Source organism: Natrix helvetica, assembly GCF_964273705.1.
Source record: "Natrix helvetica genome assembly, chromosome: 5".
Taxonomy (NCBI): Eukaryota; Metazoa; Chordata; class Lepidosauria; order Squamata; family Natricidae; genus Natrix; species Natrix helvetica.
In genome coordinates this window covers 56,355,453-56,381,190 of record NC_138551.1, presented here as the reverse complement: position 1 = coordinate 56,381,190, position 25,738 = coordinate 56,355,453, and the positions used below count along the sequence as shown (strand labels likewise).

General features: G+C 40.0%; 1 protein-coding gene across 1 annotated transcript; it reads right to left on the bottom strand.

Annotated features, from left to right (window-relative positions):
- Nucleotides 1–4,726: 4,726 nt before the first annotated feature.
- Nucleotides 4,727–25,130, bottom strand: PDCD4 (programmed cell death 4). The gene is made up of 12 exons (XM_081954283.1): nucleotides 24,990–25,130; nucleotides 23,788–23,897; nucleotides 22,089–22,388; nucleotides 21,307–21,401; nucleotides 19,196–19,309; nucleotides 18,389–18,610; nucleotides 16,902–16,999; nucleotides 15,832–15,946; nucleotides 13,208–13,315; nucleotides 6,357–6,467; nucleotides 5,818–5,957; nucleotides 4,727–5,529 (listed from the first exon to the last, which is right to left on the bottom strand). Exons 2-12 carry the CDS (start codon nucleotides 23,831–23,833, stop codon nucleotides 5,469–5,471), a joined length of 1,410 nt encoding a protein of 469 aa, XP_081810409.1. The 5' UTR covers nucleotides 23,834–23,897; nucleotides 24,990–25,130; the 3' UTR covers nucleotides 4,727–5,468.
- Nucleotides 25,131–25,738: the final 608 nt, after the last annotated feature.

Here is a 25,738-nt window from a genome sequence, read left to right as displayed (position 1 = left end):
TCTTGAATTGATCTATTTATACAAATGTTTTCAGGGGGAAAATACTCATGTTATTACATGATGGTCCTCCTGATTAATTCCTAATGGTTTATAAATAACTCTTAATTATATCTTTTAATAAGACTGAAAGGCTTCACCTACTACATAACAGTCAAAATGCATATAGCATAGGACAAGTTTTTCATACACAAAGCAATTACTGGCTTGACAGCGTTAGCAAGTACATCATGTTTTGCTGCACTTATGCAGTAAAATACCTGCAAGCTTTAGCTTTATCCCATTATCCCTCTAGAAAAGATCAAGGGTCAGAGTTGTAATTGCAGGATGGACAGCTATATAAATTCACAGCTATGTATTTTTCCTTCAACACTTTGGTAAGAGGATATCAGGAAAAACAATGACTACAAAGGTTGAGGGAGCAAGCATTCTGCTTTAAATTTGTCCAAAACGTAGCCCAAAACAATTGGCCTGTAAGGCTCTGCAAAGATCCAGATTCAAAGGGCAAAATTAGATTTGGAAGCTTTGGAGATACATAGGTACCTGTCATTGATACCCAGTTCCATCTTTCCCATGATATCATATATTTTGTTCAAGATTGTGTGTTTGTTTTTGCCTATTCCCAATCTTTTTTTTTATTCTTCAAATCATGAAGAAGCCTACAATACCAGATAGGAAGAAAAAAAAATTGCTTACTTTTGTTTCATTTGAATTGAAACAGCAATTCATTCAAGCTACTTTTCTACATGTACTAGAATATTTGCTTCTTGAAAGCTATGGAATAGCCTACTTCTTTGCTCATTGTTCCTTCCAAAGTGAGAAAAGGAAAAGTATGGATTCTAAAAAGAGTTTCAAGATGTCAACAAATTAATATGACATTAATTAGGCATGGTCACAAAATGGCTCTTTAAAAATGTTTAGAGTTAGACCATTAGATCTGTCCATTTCCAAGCACAGAATTAAAAGCAACAAAGGAGAAAGATAACACTGAACAATCTAATAGAACAATAGCACTGGAGGATAATCTAAATCAGTTCTTTTTAAACTTGGCAATTTTAAGATATGTGGATTTCAACTCCCAGAATTCCACAGCCAGCCTGCTGAGTCCACTTATCTTACAGGGGCCAAGTTTGAAGAACACTGATCGAAGTCAAACTATACAAAGCACAAAGCACGGCGATCGTATGCTGCCTTCAACTTTCTCTTTGGTTAAGATCGGGGGTCCCCAAACTTGACAACTTTAAGATTAGTGGACTTCAACTCCCAGAATTCTCCAACCACCTATGATATGCTGGCTGGAGAATTCTGGGAGTTGAAGTCCACAAGTCTTAAAGTTGCTAAGTTTGAAGACCTCTGGGTTAAGATAAACATTTCCAGCTTCCTTAAGTAGGCCTTCGTAGGCATTTTCTGAGTTGGCTCCCCGTTCTCCACGTTTATAATCCGTAATGCGGGACTCGGACTCGACATCGTAATCCAACTGCGCTCTAAAGTAGGATAAACTGCCGTCTTCTCGCGATGCCGCTGTGACAGTTCCTTTCTTCTCTCTCTTTCAGTCATCGGCGGTGCTCGTCTGTTGCTAAGAGCAACCAAGCCTTTTCCGCTTCTGGCCAATATGGCAGCGCCCTGGTTGAGTTTGGGGCGCCGGTGCTCTAGCTCTCTATCGTTACCGTGGCGGGCAAGGAATTCCGTTGACAGCAGCCCGTAGGAAAAAGGAGAGCGCTGCGAGACAAGGATATTCGCAAGCAGGGAGATCGCTGTCTGCGGTTAATAACTTGGGGAAGCTTTCCAAGGCCAAGCTCGGTGCCCGTAGGGAAAAGCCAGTAAGACGGACCAAGAATCGCGGAATAAGATAATAAGGGGGCGAGAACAAAGAAAGAGGAGAGGGGAGGGGGGTGGCAGCAGTTTGTTACCTTTGAACTAGAGGGTTCCTGCTTTCCACGCCAAAAGGGAGCCCAAAAACCGGAGCCAGAGAAGCCGTGGATCATATGAAGTGGCCAAGTGTTTGCGTTTCTGGCTGCTGTAAGCTTGAAGCCTCGTTTCTAGGCATTTGAATTGTGTAATTTTTCAGATGAGATGCCAGGCCCAATTGATTAATTGGCGCATTTTTTTAAAAGTTCCAAATCATGTAATTTAATTTTTAATACTCAATACTAAATTGAGTAATTAATGCAATTTATCTTTACAGGAATTTTCTTATTTGTAATCAGAAATTTATATTACACCTTTGTCACCTTCATAATGTCTGAATCAAAGTTTCGGGAGGTTTTGCCCAAGCACGGTAAGCAGCATTTATTACTAGGAACGGGGGGAAAAAAGCAAAATCCACCTTAATGTTCTCTAGAGTCCTTTGTAAGAATTCTGCACTTATTCTTACTTTAAATTAAAGGTAGGGGATTATGTGGTAGATTTTTAAATGTTGTAAACTGTCCGGAATCATCTCTGTGTGAGTTGGGAAGCTATAAAAATTAGTTTAATAAATAATAACAAATTACAGATAACTAGTATCTGTATAATTTACCATTCTGTATTATATGAAAAATACACACTCGTAATGTTTCCTTCCTGGCACTAATACCATTTCCTTTTAAAAGAGTCTATATAGCATAGATAGATGGGAGCCTATTTCAGACTAAAGATCTGAGTGATTTTGTTCAAATAGCAAGATTCACCTACTAGAACCTGGTTTAGACCAAAGATAGCCAAGAGTTAGATTGGATGGTTTCTATTTTCCAATTTATCAGTTACAAAAACAAGCTTATTTTTCCCTTTTGTCCTAAAGCAGCAGTCACCAATCTTTCCAGTGCTACAGATGACTTCTGTCTTTTAAATAATGCTCTTCTGAAGTAGATTTTGCCAGCTAAAATGCTGTGTATTCTATTTTGAGAATGAAATTGGAAAGTATCAAATTTGAAATCTCTGTGTAGATTGTCTTGTGTGAAAAATCATCTATTTTTCAGTATTTACGTATAACCTGATATACAAACAGATAATTTTATTGGGATCCAAATAGGAACTGTAATATTTGAATCTGTTTAATTGATATATCTGAATTTATTCTTTGACATTATTGGACATCCTATTTGCATTGTTTTAGGGATGTTAGCAGTAGAAGACATAACTACCATGGTGATGTGCAAGCCCAAACTGCTGCCATTAAAATCTGTTACTTTGGAAAAACTTGAGAAAATGCAACGTGAAGCACAAGAAATTATTCAACAACAGGAACAAGATGCACAGCAGTGTTCAACATCTGCTCTTGATCAATAAGAAACCTACATGATTTTCCTACTGGTCTATAGTAGTGTACATAACAATATAAATGACTTATGGATAGCAAGGTGAAGTATTTTTATCAAATGCATTTTTGATAAATGTCTACATGTTTGTGTTAAATTTTGTAAATATCTGGAAAACTATCAAAATTACATTCAGCTTCTTGCTGTACAAGCTGCGTATCTTGTTGTAATATTAGTAGAATTTCTGAATAAACGGTTATGCTACCAAGGTTCATATATGCAGAACCATAGTGATTTCTTGATGTTGGCTTTATGTGTTACATGAATACAGCTTTTAAATCATGACTTAGTGCAACGTGTAAACCAGATTTAGAAAGTTCAAGTGTCTAATGATTGTTATTAGAGGCCTCATGATGTATTGAATATTCATCTGGAATGTCATCACAAGACACAAACATACACTATTCTTGTGCATAAAGGGAGTAAGAGGGTGCTTTAGAAAAACTAATCAGTCCCTACTTAACAATTATTGTAATTAAATTAAATTAGTTTAGCTAGTAGGCTTGCAGCATTCCGGTCTCAATATAAAGGTACACTATATTGCCAAAAGTATTTGCTTACCCATCCAAATAATCAGAAACAGGTGTTCCAATCACTTCCATGGCCACAGGTGTATAAAATCAAGTACCTAAGCATGCAGACTGTTTTTACAAACATTTATGAAAGAATGGGTCGCTCTCAGGAGCTCAGTGAATTCCAGCGTGGAACTGTGATAGGATGCCACCTGTGCAACAAATCCAGTCAGGAAATTTCCTCGCTCCTAAATATTCCACAGTCAACTCTCAGCTGTATTATAAGAACATGGAAGTGTTTGGGAATGACAACAACTCAGCTACGAAGTGGTAGGCCACATAAACTTGTCCAACATCAGTGTGTGACCTCACAAATGCGCTTCTGGAAGAATGGTCAAAAATTCCCATAAACACACTCCTAAACCTTATGGACAGCCTTCCCAGAAGAGTTTAAGCTGTTATAGCTGTGAAGGGTGGACCGACATCATATTGAACCCTATGGATTAGGAATGGGATGTCACTTACAGTAAATTCATATGCGAGTAAAGGCAGGTGAGCGAATATTTTTGGCAATATAGTGTATTTCTAAAATGCAAATGCATTGCAGGAACCTCAAATGCTATTGAAATGTATTAGTGGAAAAGGGAGTAGTGGTATGCTTTCCAGAGGCTTCCTCTTCCCAGATCCAGCCTTAAACCTCTAAGCATTCAACCCCAACCCTTCTGGCATATTACTGGAAGAATTTTTATGGGTCCACAATTGCTCAGATTAATAAATTGCAGCTTCAGGTAAAGGGAACAATGTTTATGAAAAAAGAAACACCAGAGACATCATGACTACATAGCATTACTGTAGTCTCAATGGAACCTAGTTTAAAGCATATTCCCAACATACAAGTATGTAAAAAAAGGAAGAATGTAATTATACATGCATTGTGCTTGTTTATTCCCAAATTTAGTTCACTGATGATATCAAGTAATATACGAACATGTAGCTCCTTTTAGGACCAAGATGAGAGATTTAGATATCGTTTTCAATGTAAATCAACAGGTACTTCTAGAAGTTAAGAATCTACTCCACAAATTTATTTTACAATACACACTATAACTGCCCTTTTTCCAGTTTTATAGAAAAAGAATAGATGTTCCAGCCACCATTTGCTGAACTAAAGACCAAGATCTTCCCCTGAAAAATATATGTTTTGATCATACTAAATTTCTTAGCTCCTTTAAAACAAGTAACTTTTTAATGTCTTGGTAGCAGCAAAATAGAGGTCTAACAGCTTAATATAACCCATTGCTTTGAATAAACCAGTGATTTTATCACAAAACGCTGTCCTCAAAAGAAAGGAGCGGCAAGCAGCATTAATGCAAAACATGGAATGATTGGATTGAATTTATGGCACTTAATAAAAGATTGCCTTGTTTCTGCAAATTTCCATAAAAATGTGGTTATTTGTTTTGTCCAACTATAGGTTCAGACAAATGAAAGTTGGAAGATTTCTTGCATGAACACAAGTTTATATAACCGTCAGAAATTATTAGTGCCCCAAACAAGTGCATCTTCTAAAAATAAATGAACTGTGCTAAGCAACTATTAATATAGAATATATACACATATATTCCCTTTAAACATCTACAGCTGCAAGAGTTCATTCACATATTCAGTAGCTCTCAGACTTCAGGCGTCCTCCATCTCCTTCACTTACAAAGCGTTTCCTTCCCCTAAAATAAAATGCAGATAACATTTCAGCAATTCCATTATTCTTTTAGGTAGTCTTATAAATGGTTTTATAGACAGTTTTAAGTAACATAGTTTTGGACATAAAAATTGGGTATTACCAACAAAATATGAACAAGTCTACATTATACACATATAAATACTAGCTTTAAAAGGGTTATTCACATGAATAACTAAATAAGAACCTTATGTAATTTACTTGTTATTAGTTATTTCTAAAACATATGAACATAAATATATACACGCAAATACACATATACTTAAATGTTTACCTGGAAGGACAGAGATCCCTTAATGGTTTTGAAATTATTCCAGCACTAAAGCATTCCTCTACAAATCGCTCAAGTACAGAATATGAATGTGGAACATCAAGATTAATGTCTGGGATTTCATGATAAACACGTTCATAACCCTGCAACATCAATATTAGGTGGAAATATTTAGGATTTATCACAGACCGATTCTGTACAAAGAGTCAAATCTTCATATTAACTTTAAATTTTCACCTCAATAAATAAATAAAGCTCTAAAACAGAGCATTTTCAAATAAATAGGTCAAGTAGCAAATAATGGCAAAGATCTCTGCCCAATCAAAATAAACTTAGATGTTCTAACATTGATCTTCTGCAAAGCAGTTTCCATTTTTTTAATGTACCCTTTCAAATTATGTAACAAAACCAACATTTTGTGTTAGCTTAATTTAGAACAGAGCTATTAATGTCACTTGGTGAATACAAATAAGTGCAATCTATCAAACATTAATATTAAAATATTAATGGAAAATACTTAGAAACGTATAATGCACATTTACTCTTTTCATTTGGTCCATAGTAATGACAGCAGATCTCCAGAGGGATTTCAACAAACTGAGCATCATTTTAAAGTTTGTTTCTCCAGTTGATTCCAAAACCATCACAACGGCCTAAAATGTAAACTCAAAGTTAATTTTTAATTACAGTGGTAAAAAAAAATGTCTATTTTTAAATTGCTGCACTACAGAGTGGGCCCTAGCTATTGCATCAGGGTCAAAAAGAGACTAGAGTCCAAGAGGCTGGTGCTATCCAATCACACTTTGTTATTCAGGTTCACTTTTGGCAAAAAAATTGCTTCAAGTATATAAAATACACGCATATATGAAATGTTTATAAACATTTAAAATATATGAAAGAATTCAGGCAAGGTTGTTGTGTCATATTCACCAGTGCACTGAGAATATGTCAACATTACTGACAGCTGCCCTCCATGATTTTAGGTAGTAGGTCTTTCCATCTTACTTGCAGATACCAGAGGCTAAATCTAGGATATTCAGCATTAGTTTGAGCATTACATATGAATGAGCTTGGAGGATCAACTATTGCAGAATGACCATTGGCTTACCTGAAGGGTCCTTTTCTGTACACCGCGGGAGAGTCCAAGCAATGGGTTAATTCAGTCTGCTTGCCCTTAGGACTGAGGAACTATTTTTCCTTAAGCCACACCTCCTCCTGGTGTGCTCAATCCCCCAGAATTCTTTGAAGGAGTCAGTTCGTGCGGACGGAGCGAAGCGTCCAAGATGATGTACTGTTGACACGAGGAACCCGAATCCCGGCCTTGAGAGCCAGGGTGGGTTGGACTCTCCCGCGGTGTACAGAAAAGGACCCTTCAGGTAAGCCAATGGTCATTTTCCTGTACACCGCTTGGAGAGTCCAAGCAATGGGACATACCAAAGTTATTGTCCATCTGGGTGGGCAGAAGAAGGCTCCCGGGATTCGGTCTCTGACACAACCGCCTGGAGCACACGCCTGCCGAAAGACGCCTCAGCCGAGGCGAAAATGTCCAGTTTATAGTGTCGCACAAATGGAGAAGGAGAGGACCACGTAGCGGCCCTGCAGATGTCCAGGATCGAGGCCTGGGTGGCCCAGGCCGCTGAAGTAGCAGCACTTCGTGTGGAGTGTGCAGTGATGCCGCGCGGAACGGCTTTGGATTGACTTTCATAGGCAGTCGCAATGCAAGCGCGAAGCCACCTGCCAATTGTGGAGGAAGTGACCTTCTTCCCTAGGGAACCGGGCTGGAAGGAGAGGAAAAGAGCCTCTGATTTCCTGAATTCCGCAGTACGAGCGATGTAGACCTTCAGGGCCCTCCTGACATCAAGATTGTGCCAGGATCGCTCTCTGGGATGCGACGGATGAGGACAAAAATTTGGCAACACAATGTCTTGCGCTCTATGGAACCATGAGTTTACTTTGGGGGTAAAGGTCGGGTCCAGCCTCAAAATGACCCTGTCAGGGTGGATGACGCACAGATCCTGGCGAACAGAGAGAGCCGCCAGCTCCGAAATCCGGCGAGCTGACGTGATGGCAATCAAGAAGGCCGTCTTCAGCGTCAGGAATCGAAGAGAAGTAGTGCGTAAAGGCTCGAATGGAGGGCCAGAGAGGGCCCGCAGGACCACGGACAGCTGCCAAGTAGGATAGCGATGAACGGTGGGAGGGCGAAGGTTAGAAGCGCCCTTGAGGAAAAGACGCACCTTCGGGATTTTGCTGAGAGGCAAAAGGTGGTCGCCCGACCAGACAGTAGACAAAGCCGCCACTTGGCGTCGAAGGGTGTTCGGGGCCAGGCCCTTGTTGAGTCCCGCTTGAAGGAAGTCAAGCACTCTGGGAACAGGCGCGGTCGTCGGCTCGATGAGCAGCTCCTCACACCACTTGGCGAAGGCGGCCCAGGACGCATCATAAATCCTAGTGGTTGAAGGGCGTCTAGCCGCCTGAATGGTGTTCACTACCTCCTCCGACAGGCCTTGGTCTTTTAGTTGGTCCCCCTCAAGTGCCAGACGGCCAACTGGAGCCACTGGGGCTCTGGGTGAATCACGGCCCCCTGGCTGAGGGAGATCTGGTCCGGAGGAATGCGCCACGGAGGAGACACCGACAGGTGGACAAGGTCGGCAAACCACGACCTGCGGGGCCAATGCGGGGCCACGAGAAGGACCTCTGCTCCCTCTGCGATGACTTTGGAGATGAATTGAGGAAGGAGAGGCAGGGGAGGGAAGGCATACAGTAGCTCGCGGGGCCACTTGCAACGCAGTGCGTCTGTCCCCTCCGCCCCCGGGGTGAAGAACCGGGAGTAGAAGCGGTCGAGCTGCTTGTTGTCCCTTGACGCAAACAGGTCTACGGCCGGAGTCCCGAATCTGTCGGACATCTGGTGGAACAGGCGAGGGTCCAGTTTCCACTCCGCAGGATCTATGGTCGTCCTGCTCAGCCAGTCGGCCTGTGTGTTGTCCACTCCGGAGATATGGTCGGAGCGAAGGGATTCCAGATGGCGCTCCGCCCAGCGTCCCAGGGACTCCGCCTCTCTCATCAGTGCTCTGGATCTGGTGCCGCCCTGACGGTTGATGTGGGCCTTGGTGGCCACATTGTCCGTCATCAGAAGCACATGTTGACGATGGATGGGCCGGCTGAAATGTCGCAGGGCCAGGCGAGCAGCTCTCAGTTCCAGCAGGTTGATGCTGTAGCTGGATTCCACTTGGGACCACTTGCCTTGAACAACCAGGGACCCCATGTGGGCTCCCCAGCCGGAGAGGCTGGCGTCTGTGGTGATGATCAACCTCTCGGGTTCCTTGAATAGGTGGCCCTTGAGGATGGCCGGAGACACCCACCAGCGGAGAGACCTCTTCACGTCCGGGGGAACTCGAATCGGCCTGGTAGAGTTGCTCCTGGATGCCCTCTGGTGCGGCAGCAGCAGCCACTGAAGAGACCTGGAATGCAGGCGGGCCCACGGCACGATGGAAATGCAGGAGATCATTTTTCCCAGCAGCTGCGACAGAAGGACCACTGGAGCCTGCCTCAAGCTCAACACCTTGTGGGTCATGGACCTTAGACCGGTCAACCTGTCTCGGGAAAGGAAAACCCTGCACAAGTTGGTATCTATCACCGCCCCCAGGTGTACAAGTCTGTTGGTTGGAGTGAGATGGCTCTTCTCTATGTTTAGAGTGAAGCCGTGATTTCTGAGGGATCTCATAGTGGTTTGGAGATCCCGAAGGGCCTGCTGCCTGGACGACGACTGGATCAGGATGTCGTCCAGGTAGCACTGGAGCCTTATGGGCCTGCGTCTTAGCTGAGCCGCCACTACCGCCAGCACTTTGGTAAACGTCCGAGGAGCGGACGAGAGGCCGAATGGAAGAGCTTTGTACTGGAAGTGGCGACCCGCATAATAGAAGCGCAGGAACTTCCTGTGCTGAGGACGGATGGGGATGTGGAGGTATGCCTCTTTGAGATCTATAGATGTGAGAAGATCTCCCTGTCGAATCCCCGCCAGAATGGACTGCAGAGACTGCATCTTGAACCTCCGGTAGGCGATATGCCTGTTGAGGTTCTTGAGGTCCAAGATGGCTCTCCACCCCCCCGAGTTCTTTGGTACCAGGAAGAGGATGGAGTAAAACCCCTTCCCCTCTTCGCCTTGGGGAACTGGTTCCACGGCCCTGATGTCCAGGAGATGACGGACTTCCTGGTCCATACGCTGCCTCTTTTGGGGGCAGGACGGGACAGGGCATCGGATGAAGGTCCGAGGGGGAAGGGACAGGAATTCCAAGGAGAGGCCTTCCCTGACTGTCTGCAGAACCCAAGCATCCTCGGTGTTCTGGACCCAATGGGAGGCGAACAGCTGTAGGCGACCCCCGATGGGCGCCAAGCCCTGGCAGTCACTTTGACTTACGGAACGGCCTGTTGGAGGCCCCACCGCGGTTATACTTGCGGAAGCCGAACTGCTGCCTGCCTCTGTCCCGAAAGGGCGCTCTGTCTTGGGACCTGTCGCCCTGCTGGCCGAAGGACCTATTAGAGGGAGAGAAGGAAGAGGCAGAGGTGGAAGGCTCGGAGGCACGAAAGGACTGCCTCCTAGAGTAGGGAGCGGCCTTACGTTCCTGCTTTTTATTTAGAGAAGGTAGGATCTTCCTCTTGTCCTTGGACTCAATGAGGAGAGGATCCAGGGACTCGCCAAACAATTTGGACCCCTTAAAGGGGGCGGAAGCCAGTTTCCATTTGTTTTTCTGGTCCGCTTGCCAATGTCGGAGCCAGATCAGTCGACGGGAAGTTATGTTAGAACCGAGGGCCCTGGAGGCAAATTTGGTGGCATTGAGGGACGCGTCAGCGGCATACTGGGAGGCCGCGATTATTTTTGACACGTCCTGGTGGAGACGGATGTCTCCCGCCGGGAGCTTGTTTAGGAGCTCGCGCAGCCAGATCACAGAAGCCCTATTAAAAAAGGAAGCGGAAGAAGAGGCCCTGATGGCCCAGGCAGCCGCCAGATGGGTCTTGTGGCACGCCTTTTCCGCCTTCTTGTCCTCCGCCTTAAGGCCTTCCAGGAGGTCGGCCGGTAGCGAGGAGTTGGAAGTGAGCGCAGCGATGGGCGGGTCGACAGTGGGAAGGGCCAGAAGGTCCTCCAACACTGGCTCCATAGTATAAAGCTTCCTATCTACCCCACTGGGAGAGGATTGCGTGGCTGGCTGAGCCCACTGGCGCTGGATTAAGTCGAGGAACAGCCCCGGGACCGGAACCAGCTCTTGCTGGGGCGCTGGCACATCAAACATGACCGCATTGGGATTAGCCGGAGGGGCATCATCCGCCGGCGCGGTCGGCTTGGGCTTGATCCCCACCCTGGTGGCAGCCTTGACCTTGTGAAGGACCGATTTAAAAAGGCTGGGCTTGAAGAGACCCGCAAAGGCGGGCGCTTCGGGGGGAAGGTCCTCGTCGTCCGAGAGGCCTAGCACCTCCGGGTCAGGGTCCTCAATGGCAGAGGCCTCGCTGACCACCGAGGATTCCAGGGAAGGATGGCGAGCACGCTTGCTTGGGGGCGGAGCTGCCTGATCGGGCTTGGGACCCCTAGGGGCCGCTGCGGTAGGGCTTTTAAATTTCATGGCCTCCGTGATGCCCTTGGCAATGGCGCGGGCCATTAGCTCCTGCATGCGGGGCGATAACTCCTCAGAGTCAGAATCGGGATCCAAGCCCTCTTCTAGGGGGGGTGAAGCCTCACCCTGCATATCGTCTATGCTAGCATCCCCAGGGGGAGGAACCTGTTCACAGGCCCAAGAAGGGACCGGGGAAGCCGGCTCTGCAAATGACCTATTAGGGGATAGGTCCTGGGATTCCACCTCCTCGGCGAGGACCGACTGGAGATCTTCCCGGGAGGGAGGGGCTCCTGAAAGGGACTGCACCCTGTCTGCCTGGCGTCTGGCCTTCTCGAATTGCTTGTCAAGGGCCCGCTGGCGCCTTTCAGCATCCTTGGCCTCAGCTACCGAAGGGGTTCTGGAACGCTGTTTCCCAGAGCTACCCCCACCACTCTTGCCCGCACCCCCACTCCCCGAAGAGGAGGAACCCTTGCTAGGGGCCTGCGAGAGGCTCGGCCTAGCGTCTTGGGAATCGGGAGGACTGGGCAGGTCCATAGTCAATGACCACACAAGATGGAGCAAGGCTATGATAAGGCAGAAGGATAGATATAGACTGGGTGCTGTAATGGGAAACAAAACGAAATGATCGTTAAAATTGCCATATATACAATTAATCGAATCAATACTATGAAATCATCCCATGTTTCACACCAGTCGGAGGCCCAGGGGTAGGATTGGGGCCTGCACCGAGGTGCAAGGCTCCGCAGGAGAAGCAGGGAGGAGAATGACTATAGAAAAAATCTTCAGGCCTGCGCTTACTTAGGCCTCCTCCCTGAGCCGGTATGATGACCGTTGGAATGGCACAGGAACCAGCGCCGCTCGCAAAAATAGACAAATGGCGAAGGTGGCGATCCTAGCCCGAGAAACCCTTGCTAGGCCCTGCCACCTCCAGCGGCCTCCTGACAACGAGGCTGATGCAAAATGGCGGCCATGGCTGGGCGCGCTATTTTCGCGCCTAAAAATGGCCGCCGCAACAGCGTGGGGCTAAGGGAGAGCGAGGGGCGAACGCGCCTCGCAATGGCGACGATCGCCCACTCCTCCCTGCGGCAGAGGTCCTCTAGCAGGCCGGGGAGCGAAAAAACTTCGACGAAAATAACAAACGAGGGGCCTGGGGACTTAGGAACCTCGCCGCTGCAGCCGCGCCGTTTTAAACGACAAGCGGCAGGCCTCCGAAGCCGTCCCAAGAGGATCGGCTGAGGGGCACCCCCCACCACCTTGTAGCTTACCTCCTGGCCTTCAAGTGCAGATTCTATTGAAGAAAGTCGCAGAATTGAAGAGAGAAACGTCTCACGAGGTTGGGGAATATTAGAGAAAAAACTTTAAACGCAATTAGAGAGTCCAAGCCAAAAAAAAAAAAGATCAATTTAGCTCAGAGCTCTAACTAAATACGTCCAAACGGGCTGACTGAGGAAGAATTCTGGGGGATTGAGCACACCAGGAGGAGGTGTGGCTTAAGGAAAAATAGTTCCTCAGTCCTAAGGGCAAGCAGACTGAATTAACCCATTGCTTGGACTCTCCAAGCGGTGTACAGGAAAAATGAACCTACTTAAAATGTATTGTTTATCAAAATAAGCTCTTAAAATAGAATTATGTAGCCTAGGTCACTTAGGAGTATCAGCTTGACAACCATTAGAGATGGTATAATTATTTAAACTACCCATGAAAAGTCATAATCTTTCCTGTATGTTTGTATTTTTTGATTACTAAACAATTAAATTTCTGGTACCAATTTTTATGTTTTATTCCTGCCTTACTTCATATACAAGTTCATGGTGAAAATGAGGTACTTCTAACTCTTGAAGACAACGTTCCGCTTCAGAAACATCTCCTGAAAGAAGGTACTCCTTCAACAGCATATCAATCTATTGGATTAAAAAGATAACACTATATTAGGCTAAAAAACCTAGGGTTTTTCTAAAACCTATAAGGATGTAAATCTACATTTCCATTCCACAAGCAAGAGGTAAAAAAACAGAACCATAAAATGCAAACAACAGAGTAATATTTATGCATTTATTATACACATACCTTCACACAGTCTATCAAATAAAATTATATTTTTTATTATGTTTCAGCTGCAGGTTTCTATTTTCTTTGAATTTCTCACTCCCAACTTGCAAACAAATAATTATATAGGGCGTATTTATAAAAGTCAGATCCCACAGTCACCATGTTTTATTATTATTTTATTAATATATTGTATGAACATCATTCAAATAAAATATTATTGTACTTAGGAATGTTCAAAAGTCAGATCCCACAGACAGTCACCATGTTTTATTAATATTATTTTATTAACATATTGTATGAACATCATTCAAATAAAATATTATTGTACTTAGGAATGTTCAGAGCTCATGCATTAAATGAACAAGCATGTGTTTAGAAGAAAATAGCAATCAATTCAAACATTTATTGTATTTTTATGTAATAAACTGTCTATATATAGATCATGATTTTTGATATACCATATATAATTAATAGGAAGTCATAAAAATCCATGCTTGTTAGTGTTTTATTCTTTTTAAAATGTCAGTATGCCTAGGTGCTAGAAGTTCAAATTACAAGAATCATTTTCTAGTCAAAATTATAATTTTACCGAATTTTTCAGAGTATATGATGCACCTTTTTCCCTCAAAAAAGAGGCTGAAAATCTGGGTGTGCCTTATACACTTGATACAGCATTTCTGGCCTCCCTTTGCAAAAATGGCTGTGCATAGCCTTTAGGAGGCTTCCAGAGTGCTCCTGGGGGCTGGAGAGGGGAAATATGAGTGAAAAACAGGCAATTTTTGCTTCCCCCCAGCCCCCAGGAACACCATAAGCTTCCTAAAGGCTATGCATGCCCTTTTTTGACAAACCGGGCTATTTTTTGCTCTTTTTGCCTCCCGCCTCCCTCAGTCCCCGGGAGCACTCTACAAGCCTCCTAAAGGCTATGGATGCCCTTTTTTTGGCAAAACAGGTCCGTTTTCGTGAAAAACGGGCCATTTTTGGGAGGTCTGCAGAGTTCAAAAACTTTTTTTTAATTTGCCTCTTCAAAATCCTGGTGTGTCTTATACTCCGAAAAATACGGTATATAGGTTATCAACATACTTTCTATAAATGCATGCATATAATTTATCAAATATTAAATTTAAATTATTAATCAAATTTGCATAGCTGTCCATCTCAACAAGCACTGACTTTAAGTGGTGTATAATAATTAAATAACAATAAATATATATAATTAACAAATATAATCAACATTAAATATATAGTATGTATATGCCACACATTTTTAATATAAAGCCTGTTTTCAGCAGTGCATAAACAAATTGCATAGTTTCAGCGGTTCCTCATCTCAAGGAAGGGAATGTTATCCATTCTTAGGTATGAGTTTTGACTTACATAGAATGTAAATTTGAGGATAGACTGAGAATGGAACTTGTTCTTCATGGGGGACTGCATATATGTTTCACAGGGCTGGTTTTTTTCTCTATTGTCAGATCTGACTTTGATATAGGAACCAATAAGGCACAAACACACCGTGCTACTCCTTGATTGGTTGCACCATTACAAGTTACAAGATTACTTCATGCAACATCACAAATACATGCTGTGTTCTTTCCCTACCACCCAATTCACAGCAAGAAGCACAGAACTATTGCTGCGTCTTCTTACTGTTTTTCTTCTTAAAGCTGCAGAAACAGTAAAATGTAACAAAAACAAAGAAATATAAAATGTCTGTAACAATTCTCCAACTGATTTTGTTAATAACAATTATCACATATCTATGGCCAGCTAATACACTTCAACCAAAATTTGAAGTTCAGTTTACTATGGGTTTTGTGGTAATGCAAACTAATAAAAGAAAAAGAAAAACATTCAACAGATCTTCCCATAGAACCATGCAAGAAAAATGAGGCTGCCTGACTTGTCTCTTTGGGCAGCAAGTTCAAGTTACTGATTATAAATAAATAAATAAATAAATATTATTATTATTTATTAAATACAGAAAAAGGAAGCAGCAGCTATTGTACTTCCTAAAATGTCATCTTGCTGTTCTTTTCCCCTTGTACTTTCACTTTTGCAACAGTACTGTATAAGGTCCAACCTCTGAAAAAACAGAGAAGTGGAACAATTAACTACTATCTTCTTTGCTTTTTAATACTTTCTTTGAATGAGGCAGCAGGAAGAACTGCACAAAGCAATGTTGCCTAAAGAATTAGTGGACAAGTGAGAAGTTGTAGGAGACACTTTCTTTATCTGAATGATCAGGTAAGAACCTAGGCAAGGAGTGGAGAAGAATGAAAATGCTTAAAAATGTGTTGCTTGAGGCCAGAATTATCTTGAATCCATGATTAAATATAGGCCCAATTACAAACCATTGGGTGTTAATTACCTCTTTAACAAGATGTTTCACAGACTGCTGCCCACCACCTGAGCCCCATACATTGTCTATGCGTTTTCCTCCTTTGCTCATGCTCAGCAGTACAGTAGCTCGATCCAGAGCAGCCCTATGAAAGAAATTGGTTTTATATAATGTGTTTCTTAATATGCAGAGCAAGCAATTGTAAATAAATATAATCACAATTTTATCTGAAAATCTTAAATTACCAATTAGGTCAGGCACAGTATAGTTTAGCAATCTTCTCAGTATCACACATTACTGCAATATGGCAAGGAGTCATTAAGAAAGGGGTTTTTTATCCAGCTTTTAAATTAGGTATAATTTGCCTTCCAAAATATCATTGTCTCTTCTCAGAGTTTAAATACAGACATCATATAAGAATTTTCCCCAACTTTATTTTCAGAACAACAATCCTGTTAGGTAAGATACAATTAAAAGTAATAGCTGGTTCCAAGTTCATGTCTAATGAATTCCAGTTCAAGTAAGGATTTGAACTAGAATCTTTCTACTACCAATCAACATCATAACCCCCACAAACTCCAAGTTGTTTAAGTGAAAACCAATCCGGTTTTGGCTTTGAGAAAGCATGATTAAAGCCAAACCTGACTAGTTTGTGGTACAAGTTTGAACAGCTTAGTTTGGGTTTTGTAGTAATGAAATTAAGATAAAATACTCTGTATTCTTTAATCAAGGCAAAAATAAAAATATTTAACATAGTGCATAATATGTCTGAACCTGGTTAGAACTTTATTTTGTACTCTGAATTTTCTGTTCTCATTTGACAATTTCATATTAATATATCTTACACCACATTTTTGCCATAATTTTCATACAAATCTAATAAATCTAAATGGATTTTAACTCCATTATCATTATCTCTTCCATTAAGTTCATGCCTTTCCCTGTATCTTGTCCTTTTAGCTATTGCTGTTTGGAATATTTACTTTGTTGCAAAATCACAAAAATAATCACTACCTTTTTTCTTTGTAATTAATATTATAAAGCATTTAAAAACTAATGTATGTAATGCATGACTGAAATATGAAAGGCAGACCACTTACCGAGCCTGAACACAATCCACAGTACCCTTGTAACCATCTATGTAAGTATTGCATAATATTCCATCTCCAACTGATCTTGCAATAAACTGACCCACCAACTACCAAGAAAAAGGAACATTTTTTTCAGACCAACTTGAGACAGATACAATACTGTACCAAACAAGAATATACCCATAAAATGTGGGGTTGGTGGTGGTGGTGGAGAATTTAATAAACAGAGACTGGTTTTCCTTGCTGGGCATATGCAGCAGCATAAGCAAAGAAAACATGTTAGCTTGCATCTCTCACTCAAGGTAACCCGTCCATTTTCAGCATTATCCTCTCAAAACAAAAACTAAATATATACATTTTAAGTAAATTACTTTCAGTTAATTTAAAACTAGGTGAAATATCTAAGGAAGCCACTATGAGGTTTTGTTTGGTTTGAGCTTAACAGGTTGTCTGAAACCAGATATTATAATTTGTAAACCATCATCTATTTTATACACATGCTTGAATACCACTTCAATCACTGCAATTAATCAATTGTGACTTAGTCAATATTCTATAGTGTTAAACAAGTCATAGCTTAACAGAGGTACAAGATGAATAATAACTCTATGTTAGTAGATCCACAAATAAATGTAAACACCCTTCCACCTCTCCATCTACAATTTAGGGACAGTAGGGATTTACCAAAGAGAGATGGTGAAAATGTTCTTAATACAAATCGTATGACTGCTATAAAGTGTATATAAAATGTATATAAGGTGTATATAAAATGTTGCTTAACATACATTTGGAAATGCTCAGGCTACAGGAAAAAAGATATGTTTATTTTTACTCGCATCTCTTAACTCCAGATCATATTCCAACATGGATTTTCCCTCCAATTCAATTGTATAAGACAAAACAGAAGGAAATATGTGTACAGGGAAGTCAGTGTAAAACAAGAGCCAAGTTGCCAAATGAAAACATTTTCATTTCAAATGAATTCATGCACTTTTTCACCTAAAAGTATTATTAGAACTTCATTTAGAAAAAATTTGCAAGTAAATATAGCAAATTCCATTTCATTCTGTTATAAGTAATTTTTCTAATGGTTTTTTTAAGTGGTATGCATATATTTACAATACTAAAATATGGTTCTGAGTGGTTAGAATGTAAATTGTCAGTTTGGTAGCCCAAGCTAATACATCTTCAACCCAAACATACTAAGACAAAGAGATACTGTAAGTAGAGAGTATTCAAATGCAGGTGGTCTATGTAAGAATGAAATGAACATTCAGTATAATTTATATCAAAAAATACAAATTTGAGATACAATCCATGATCACACACTAGAGTTTACCTTCTGAAACTGGGTAGATGTGGCATCCATTTCAGAAACCAAACCTTTAGTTGAAGAAGATTCTACTGCTCATATTTACATCTAAAATACTTTTATTTCAAGTAGCAATGTAGATTAGGATTGAAGCAGCTGTTAAACACAGATGTACTAAACCAACCTGTGGAGCTCTAGGAGTGTCCAGTACCAATTCTGGCAAGTCTTTTAAAAGCCTGTCAAATGACTTTTCCACATCATGTTTGGAGATAAGTGTCCCACATAAGTCAGAAAGAAGTTTTGAAGTCATTTCTCTGTGACTAGCCTTTCCCTCCAATGCCAATGACACAGCCAACACTGGAACACTATATTTCATTTCACCAAGATTGAGGTCTTTCAGCATTTCCTAGAAAAGTAGAAAATAAACTCTCATTTTATTTTTGGGTGTTATAATTTGAATATTCTACATAATAAACACAACATAATAAATTAGTTCATGAGGCTACCTCTTTTACTAGACAATTTTGTGCAGAAAAACTTTTGATGAGTCAATTTATTTGGTGGACAGAAAATATTTTACTTCAAGATTTATCTTTTGGATGGGAACAAACAGAAGGTGATTTAAACTAAAAACATGGCACTTTTGAGTTCAGAACACTTTGGGATACTCAGAATGAGACTGGTCCATCTCTAGTAATACATAATAAATTAATTGTCCTGAATTTGAAGTGGACTTGAAGTGCAACTTCAGGTATAAACTATTTCAAATCTAATAGTAACAACAAACATATTCAACTGGATGGCTATGTTCTAAAGTATAAAGGATTGGGAACAGCAGGACAAAACTCTTTTAAAAAGCTTATTTATACTAGTACTTAATACATATACTAAAATTATACAGTAAAATTTAAGTGACTAAGAGACTCCATTCTTTAGAGACATTCTAAACTTCATTGATCATCATCTTCCTTTGAAAAGTAATTAGACATACCGCCACTTCATTAGTATCACCGTGTTCAAAATATTCTTGAATTATTGGAGTTAGTGTTTTTTCACATGCTTTTTCATCCAAAGCTGGAACTACAGTTTCGTACACACAGTTATCCTATTTCAAACAAAGACATAATACTTTACTAAACAAACATATTTGGATATTAAGAATATTTATTTTGCTACTACTTAGCGGTTTCTGCCACCACTTTGCTTCTCTTTACCATAATCTCTTATGGCAAATTAACAAAATGTTGAAGTCCTGAAGGTATACTACCAAATATATCTGAACTTATCACAATTCTGGGGCCAGGAAAAAGACCTTTATAAACCTCAGTGTGCTGAATACCTCTCCTGCTACATATACGAATTTTAAAACAAGGGTACTTAATTATTTTGAAGTCAAGGCTTTGTACAAACTTGTTAAGTGTTTTGGGGCATTGCACATAGCCTTGCTTAGCTGATCTCAAAAATCAAACAGGCTTCAACAGTATATTACTTAAATATAAGATAACCAACAAATATCAGGCTATAAATTAAACTGGGAAGTCAAAACAAACATCCTGGGACAAGGGAATGGAAAAATATTTTCATATGTTTGCCCCAAAACTATAGTTAGTCCTCAATTTATGACAATTGAATCTGTAATTTTAGTCGTAAGTCATTGTAGTTGTAAGCGAAATATCCACAACTGCCTCGCTCAACGAACAATCCCAGCTCTCCCTGTTGCAATCATTAACTGACTGAGCAGGTCAGGGATGTCTTTGGAGGACCAGTGCCCATCAACATATAGAAACAACTCAGGTCATAAGGCCTCAGCCAGTTAGACACAGCAACATGTTGGCTTCATCCCTGCCCTCCACTCCCAAAATGCCCGGCCTTATTCCTGCCCCTTAAAACATGGGTCTACTTCCCTTCCCTTTTCTGCAGGTGCTGATAGGTGCAGCCAGCTAATGTGAGGTTCAGCTAGAAAGATAGCGAAGGCAAACTTCCTCAAGGTTAGAGAAGCAATTTTTCTCAAGGTTGGCTTGGAACAGGAGTTAGGGGAGAGGGAGGAGGCCAGGGATAAGTTTCTACCAGCTCAGTCCAGTTTGAGCGAACCGGTAGCTCCAGACATCAGCTGAGAGCGAACCAGTTCGCTCCGACCTTCAGGTGGGCCTACTCGTCCGTCCCTGGGCTATACTCACCTATATTTCCTTGTTTTTTAGCCCAGCTGATATAGGAAGAGTGGATTGCCGTGCCTCAACTGTTTTCTGTGAACTGCGCATGCGCACACAGCGCACATCAGGCACATTAGATGTGTTAGTGCACGAAGCGAACCAGTTGTTAAACTCGTAGGATCCCACCCCTGGAAGAGGCTCATGTACTGCTGGGCCTACATGTCTGAAGCTTTTCAGGTACGGGAAATTAAAGAGAAGGGAGCCTTCTCAAGAGCAGTGGGAGGGGAAGGAGGCGGCTTGTGCAACACTGGGCCTTCCAGGAGTGGCGCAGCAGCAAAAAGACCAGATTTCTAAACAGTGCCAGGGGGGAGAGAGAAGGCCCGCACATTGCTGGGCGTTAACGACTGAAGCCTTCCTGAGTCAGTTATGCCCAGCATATCAGTAGATCTTGTCAGATTTCTGCATATCACTGGATCTAAACAACCAAAGCCTCACGGGTAATTGTGGAAAAGGATGGAGTTGCAGCACTCCCATGCACATTAAGTGTAGGCACACTGCAGGCCTGGGTCATAAATCCCTTCGTCTAGCACCAATATAATTTTTAGTAGTCAATAAACAAATGGTCGTAAGTGGAAGACTACATGTACAGGGGCATTTCCATGAAGTTACTAGGAGTAGACTCAAAATGACATCACATTTTAAAAATTGGGGATAAGAAAGGGATCAGTCAAAGCAGAAAGTAAAAAATACAATATATTCTTATTCCTGCACATTCCAAAAATCTCTTGAAAATTAATTCTGAAGCCCTGCACAGCCAGTTACACATATAATAATCACAGAAGAACTCTGCATAAGCATAAATTAGTGGTCACAGTAGCATCACACATAATAGGGAAGCAGATTATATGAACTCATTCTGAACAATCAAGTAACAAACTAAGCATATTTTTACCTGATCATCATCATAGTTGGGATCTTTAATATCCACTTCCTCCAAATCATATACTTGCCCTGGTGTTCCCCAAACACCTTTGCCTCCTGCACCACCTGGCCAAATAGATTGGGTGAGTTTAAGACCAAATGTAAAAACCAAATTATAATGATGAACATAGCAATTTTCTTATTATCTCACTCTAATATCCTCAGAACCCATTTCTCAAAGATGATTGATAGGTAGGTAGGTAGGTAGGTAGGTAGGTAGGTAGGTAGGTAGGTAGATGATAGATAGATAGATAGATAGATAGATAGATAGATAGATTACAATACAATACAATACAAATACAATACAATACAATACAATAGCAGAGTTGGAAGGGACCGATAGACAGACAGACAGACGATGATAGATAGATAGATAGATAGATAGATAGATAGATAGATAGATAGATAAAAACTTCAAAAGTCATTGCCTAACTGACAATTCTTCAGTGTTTTGGACAAGATGACATTCCATAATTTTAATACATTAAACATGCTTGTTTTAAATCACCATTTCATTTAAATTAACCGTATCAATATTTGTCAATATTAAAACTAGGAATCTTAACTTTTTTTCAAAAATTCTAAGGCAAATAATAAATTTAAGAGTTCTAGATTTTCAAATATATTTGCTGCTCATCTTCTTATTACTTAAAATAAGTAAAAGCAACAAAGGACTGACGGGAAGAAAAAAGCAAAATAAAAACCACCCTCTTATTGCTATTTGCTAAAAAAAACCACCCAAAGAACACTCACCTTTCTTTGGTAGGCCCCTTCCCTTTCCAGAACGAGACCGCCTATCCAGGTATTTTCCCTTTGGACTTGTTGGCACAACAACTCCACTTTTCAGGGCTTCACCAGTATCACTCACTGAGTCACCTCTTCCAGAGTCTCTAGAGGAATTTTTTCTCAGTCTTCTCTTTGCTCTGGCATTGATTTTAGCTTCATTAATAGATGTTGCAGGGATCCATTTGCCATTGATTTCAACTTTTATTTCATCAGGTCCAACATTTTCCTCCTCACCAGAAAAAGGAGTATCACTAAGATTATCCACTTCTAAAAAGAGAAACACACACACACACACATTAGCTGTCAACATAAACTATTCCTTTGAAAAGAACACAAACCTGAAAACACATAATGTTCTGAGGAGTACATTATAGTCATGATGGAGCATACAATTCAGCACAGTATATTTAAAATTATTTATGTTGTAAATTTAGAATTTCTTGATGGTTTTAACTTTATGTTATAGCTGAAACAAATTAAATACTTGGACCATTACTTCTATGTAGATGAGGCATGACCTGAACATGGAGGACATTAGTATCAATATTTTGCCACAGAGAAATTGCTACCTCATCAAATTATAGATCACAGATCCCCTGGATCCATGCAATAGCAATAGACATATATACCACTTTACAGCCCTCTCTAAGCAGTTTACAGAGTCAGCATATTGCCCCCAACAATCTGGGTCCTCATTTTACTGATCTCGGAAGGATGGAAAGCTGTTTCAACAATAGGACTAGTTAGAATGGTCGACTGATAGATCCCAATTGCTCTGGATCTATTAGTTCTTCAAAAATTTGGTGGCCAATTATGCTTAATTTTGTATGCATATGTGTGTGTGCATTTCAAATAACTTGTTCCAAATTTTAAACAAAGCAATTGCTTTGAATTCAAAATGTGGGATTTCATACATGAAATATTTTGCATTCTAAAAATTTTAGACATTCCTACTGCATGCATTATCTACTACTTTCAGGTCTAAATCATATATTACGCTAGGGAGCTTGTCAAAATATGTCTTTTTTTCTTGAAATCCTTGGAGAGTGGGGGGGAGGGGTTGGATGTTTATGAGCTTCTCGTACACAGCTGGCATGCCAATGTGGAAAAAAATGTTATATCAAAAAATCCTATAGAAAATATGTCCAGTCGATTATATGGAGAATAACTTAATTCAATTTAGAGACCCTTCCTAGATTACAATTTTATATATGCATTTGTATCACAAATGAGATCCAAAATATGAAGTCCTCTTTATATAATGTTAATATTCAGTTTTATAGGTTGCCTTATATTAAAGTAGATTTCTAGTAGCAGGGACAAGATTTATAATAGTTTACAATTTCATTTTATGATTCATTTTGTATTGACTACTGTTCCTATTATTTATAATCTAAGTGGAGTTTAAGAGCAATTTTCATGTTTTTAAATGTTAAAATATGTTTAGTTACAATTAATTAATGAAATGTTGAAAAGCTTTAATTTCTTTGTACTTATGAATCCCTTTTTTACTTTTCCTACTCTTTCCCCCTTTTTTATGCTTTTCCTTTCCTGAATATTTTTTTATGAAAATGTACAATAACATATATTTATTAATAGATACTTGTATAAAAGGTGAATATAATATTTTCTGCTTTTTAACTGTGTGTTTTTTTTAGTTTCTTACCTGTTGTTGTATTGATGATGTCTGTCTGTTCATTTTCTACTTCCATAGTTGTTCAACAGTATTTCAAGTACACTGAATATAAATGAAGTTTTTTTTTGTTTGTTTCTGACCTAGTTAAGGGAAAGGGGAATTAAGAAAAATTTAGCACAATTCCGTCAGTTTTAGTAACTTGTGAAAATCCTGTACAGGTAGTCATCAATTGGGGCTGAAAAAGTAACGCTTTCAATCCTCACATTTACAGCATTCACAGGTCTATAAACAAAACGTTTAAGTAAGATCACAAGCAGAGTCAGGGTTTCACTTAGTGACTGCTTTGCCTAATGACCAATCCTAATTGGCTGGTCCTAATTATGCTTGTTAATGAGAACATATTCTCTGCCAAAATGACAAAATCTACTTAGTGAATATTAAATTAAGATAACTGAAGTGTTATTTAACAATGAGTTAGCAAGATGAATACATTCTCATGATTTAAAAAAAATTCCTTTGGCTACTTGTTATCCGTTTAAAACTTGGATTGGTAATATATTTTTATTTCACCAATTGAGTAACCTTTTTAACAAACCAATATAATATATGCACATATTTGTGCACTTCAATACAAGTAAGATCAATTGTAGGCTCTGTACCTCATATATGTATAGTTTAGCACATATAAGAAAACTCTATGTCTCGAATAGAATTTTATTACCATTATTTTAATAGAAATTGATGACCAATACTGGTTAACTAATTTGTCTATATGAGGCTCTTTTGTAGTTCTCAAAACATTATACATATATCATTTTGTATGTATGCATTATTTTACCATAAAAGTAGATAATTGGACTTCAGGAATTTCTATTATGTTCACTTGTCAACTTTGAATCTCAGCCTGTATGACAATTTTAACATAATACTTTAAAACCATTGACAAAGTTTTATTTCTAATCACGTTGAGTTTAGATAGCATGGTAATAATACATATATCAGAGAAAAAGCAGACAACCATCCCAACAGAATTTTAAATTTTACCTGGGAACCTTTTATTATGTATTAAGAAATCTCAGTAAAATTCTCAGTCAATATTTGACCAATATATCTTCTTTCTCCACATTCTTCCTCTACCTTTAACAAGTAAATACCATGTATTGCTAAGGGCTCATATTATGACATCAGGTGTCTTACTTCATACCTCACAGCAAGGAGTTTTTCTGCATTACCTCAGCCAATCATGCACGAGTTATACAGGTTGCTGATATATTTTCTTTTTGCTAGAAAAATTCACTTAGATCTTTTTCAAAAACTCAAGATGTCCAAGTAACTGATTAGTTTGTAAAATTAATTCCTTTCCTCTTGATAATGTCTTCCATTACATAAAGTCAGTCTCCTTGAAAGCAAAAGAAAAAACACAATTAACTAGCAAAATCAGTAACAACAGAACAGTGCTTTGTGAACCCAATATGATTTTTATATACTGTTTAATTTTATTAACTTGAATGTGTGTTATACAAAATGCACCATTGTTATAATAGTTAAATCAAACTCAGGCTGGGGGACTATCAACCTTGCTTGATAGTAAGATTTTACACCCAAATATAATCACAACAACTTAGAAAATAACATCTTGTTCACGTTATTTATTAAAATAAGGAATGAGCATGCATCTGCCCCTCCCCACAGGAAGGAAAAATATCCACTAGCTTAAGAGTTGAAAACTGAAAAATAACATATTTCTAAGATTTATACTTATGACTGATCTTATAAGCATTAATCTAAAAGCCTTGAACTTGAAGGAACATCTGTGCAGCAAATATAGTGTATAAGCATACATAGGTTATTCAATAAACACATCATCACAGCACCTAAAAGAATTGTATTGATTGGAAAAGAAGGGTGACCATTTTTCACAAATGTTACATAAATATGGAAAATATGTTATTTTGATTATTAAATCATTTGCGTTACCTAT

Excerpts from the sequence above, each read along its gene's own strand:
- PDCD4 (XM_081954283.1), bottom strand. The coding sequence starts at position 23,833 with ATGGAAGTAGAAAATGAACAGACAGACATCATCAATACAACAACAG. Across the intron at positions 13,316-15,831 it reads TGAAACATCTTGTTAAAGAG|ATTGATATGCTGTTGAAGGA; the intron begins GTAATTAACACC and ends TTAATCCAATAG. Across the intron at positions 6,468-13,207 it reads ACCATGAACTTGTATATGAA|GCCGTTGTGATGGTTTTGGA; the intron begins GTAAGGCAGGAA and ends TTTACATTTTAG.